The 1695-nt window shown below is 38.5% G+C and overlaps 1 protein-coding gene across 1 annotated transcript in view; it reads left to right on the top strand.

Annotated features, from left to right (window-relative positions):
- LOC101861775 (myosin-9) overlaps positions 1-1695 on the top strand; it is a gene marked incomplete at its 3' end in the record, with an annotated part of 74355 nt that overhangs the window by 1113 nt on the left and 71547 nt on the right. The window contains 1 exon segment of the mRNA XM_035971467.1: positions 987-1406. Coding sequence (XP_035827360.1) covers positions 1095-1406 — 312 coding nt within the window.

Here is a 1695-nt window from a genome sequence, read left to right as displayed (position 1 = left end):
GGGGGGAGGGGTGTCTTAGCCAAATTCGTATTATGAATAAGGTTGGAACATAGCGCCTCGATTTTTTCCCCAGAGCCTCTCATCTTTTAATATTAGGCCTACACAGGTATAAAGCTCAACTTATATTGAATGGGAATAGTAATGGATCATGACCTAAAATGGTGGTTTTCCAGTGACTGATTCCACACATTTGCAGTTACGCTGTTTCTACTATTATAACTTCGATAAGATCTTTCCTTCAAGTGAAATAATATTAGTAATGTTTGTGGCAGTGTAGTTTGTCATATCATTATGAGTTCTTGATATATTGCCTCGTGGTCAGTTATTCTGAGATAGAAGTGCAGACCTAAAAAAAAATGCCACTTTGAACAGATACATGTTTTAACATTTTTCAGGTGCTTGTACCTTGTAGGCTAGTATTTGTACTTCATAAGCAAAACGTACATACATATATATATATATATATAATATAATATACATAAATATATACAGAATTATTGATCACTTCTAAATGTCTCTCGTGTTTGTGGTACAATTTGGGCATTGGTTCAGGAGTTAAGACTATTCAGGTATGCAGTGTGTTCAAAGCACTGCTTTTTCATAAACTATGCTATTGAATTGCATGTGCAAAAGCTGAGGTTCATATAAACTCTTATTCCTTGTTCTGCTTCATTGCTCTCTTGGGGCTCATCAAAGGATTTCATTTGGCCTAAACTGGCCTTCAGGAAAGACTGCTGTCATTATGGTTTTGGCAGTTCAGACTTGATAGTGCTGAAGAAATAAAAATGATATGCTTGGATATCACCATAACTGCTGAAAAGAAGAATGTTGTATGTGATACATACAAGTATTATGTTGTATTGTTAGTATTGTATGTTTGATGTTTACAACTTCTTATCTTCTTATTATCAGACGGAATCTTAATTAATTCAGGAAACGGAAGAAAAAATTGCAACCTATAACATTTCTTTTTACTTTTTCCACAGGCTGTCAAGTCAGAGCAGGCAGCATACTACAATGATTTTGTCGCGAAAAGTGATTTTTATAGAGTGACCAAAAAGCATGTGCTTGTGACACAGAAATCCAGCACAAGGATGTGGACTGTGACTGTCGATTCAAATGTTCCAATTCAAGCAACAAGTAGCCCCGAGGGTGCCGAAGTAACAAACTATACCAGAGATGAGGGCGTTGAAGACCTGCTGGGATCTCAGTCTCCGTCCAGAGCACGATCTCCCATCCTGAGAGCGAGACCTCCGCCGTCTTCCAAAGGATCTGTCCTGTCTAGCTCGAGGTCACCCAGCCCTGCTAGCAGGAGGTCTGCCTCTGCTACATCTCTGTCTGGTAGGGCCCAGCACTACTGGGACAATGAATGGACTAAAGCTTTGGAAAACGCGGTGGGCAGTCATGTAAGTGTGTCGAGCGTGCCGGCCTATTTGTTGTATGGAGAATATAATTTTAACTAATTTGAGATATTCGCGTGAATCACAATGGCTGCCTGCTTTTAAGATCGATACTTAATAAATTGTTCAAGAAACAATGGATCTGTGAAGATTTTTTTTATAAAGGCCCATTTGTTTTATCCAATTTTTAAGTAGGCCTTTCTTAGTTTGAAACAAATGGTGCATTTTTTTTTGGTCAGCACAGGTATATGATTATTCTCTCTCTCTCTCTCTCTCTCTCTCTCTCTCTCTCTCT

This window comes from Aplysia californica, unplaced genomic scaffold, assembly GCF_000002075.1.
Source record: "Aplysia californica isolate F4 #8 unplaced genomic scaffold, AplCal3.0 scaffold00001, whole genome shotgun sequence".
In the NCBI taxonomy this organism is placed as follows: domain Eukaryota; kingdom Metazoa; phylum Mollusca; class Gastropoda; order Aplysiida; family Aplysiidae; genus Aplysia; species Aplysia californica.
Note: the sequence above shows the minus strand (reverse complement) of the source record. Positions and strands in the feature narration are given on the sequence as shown.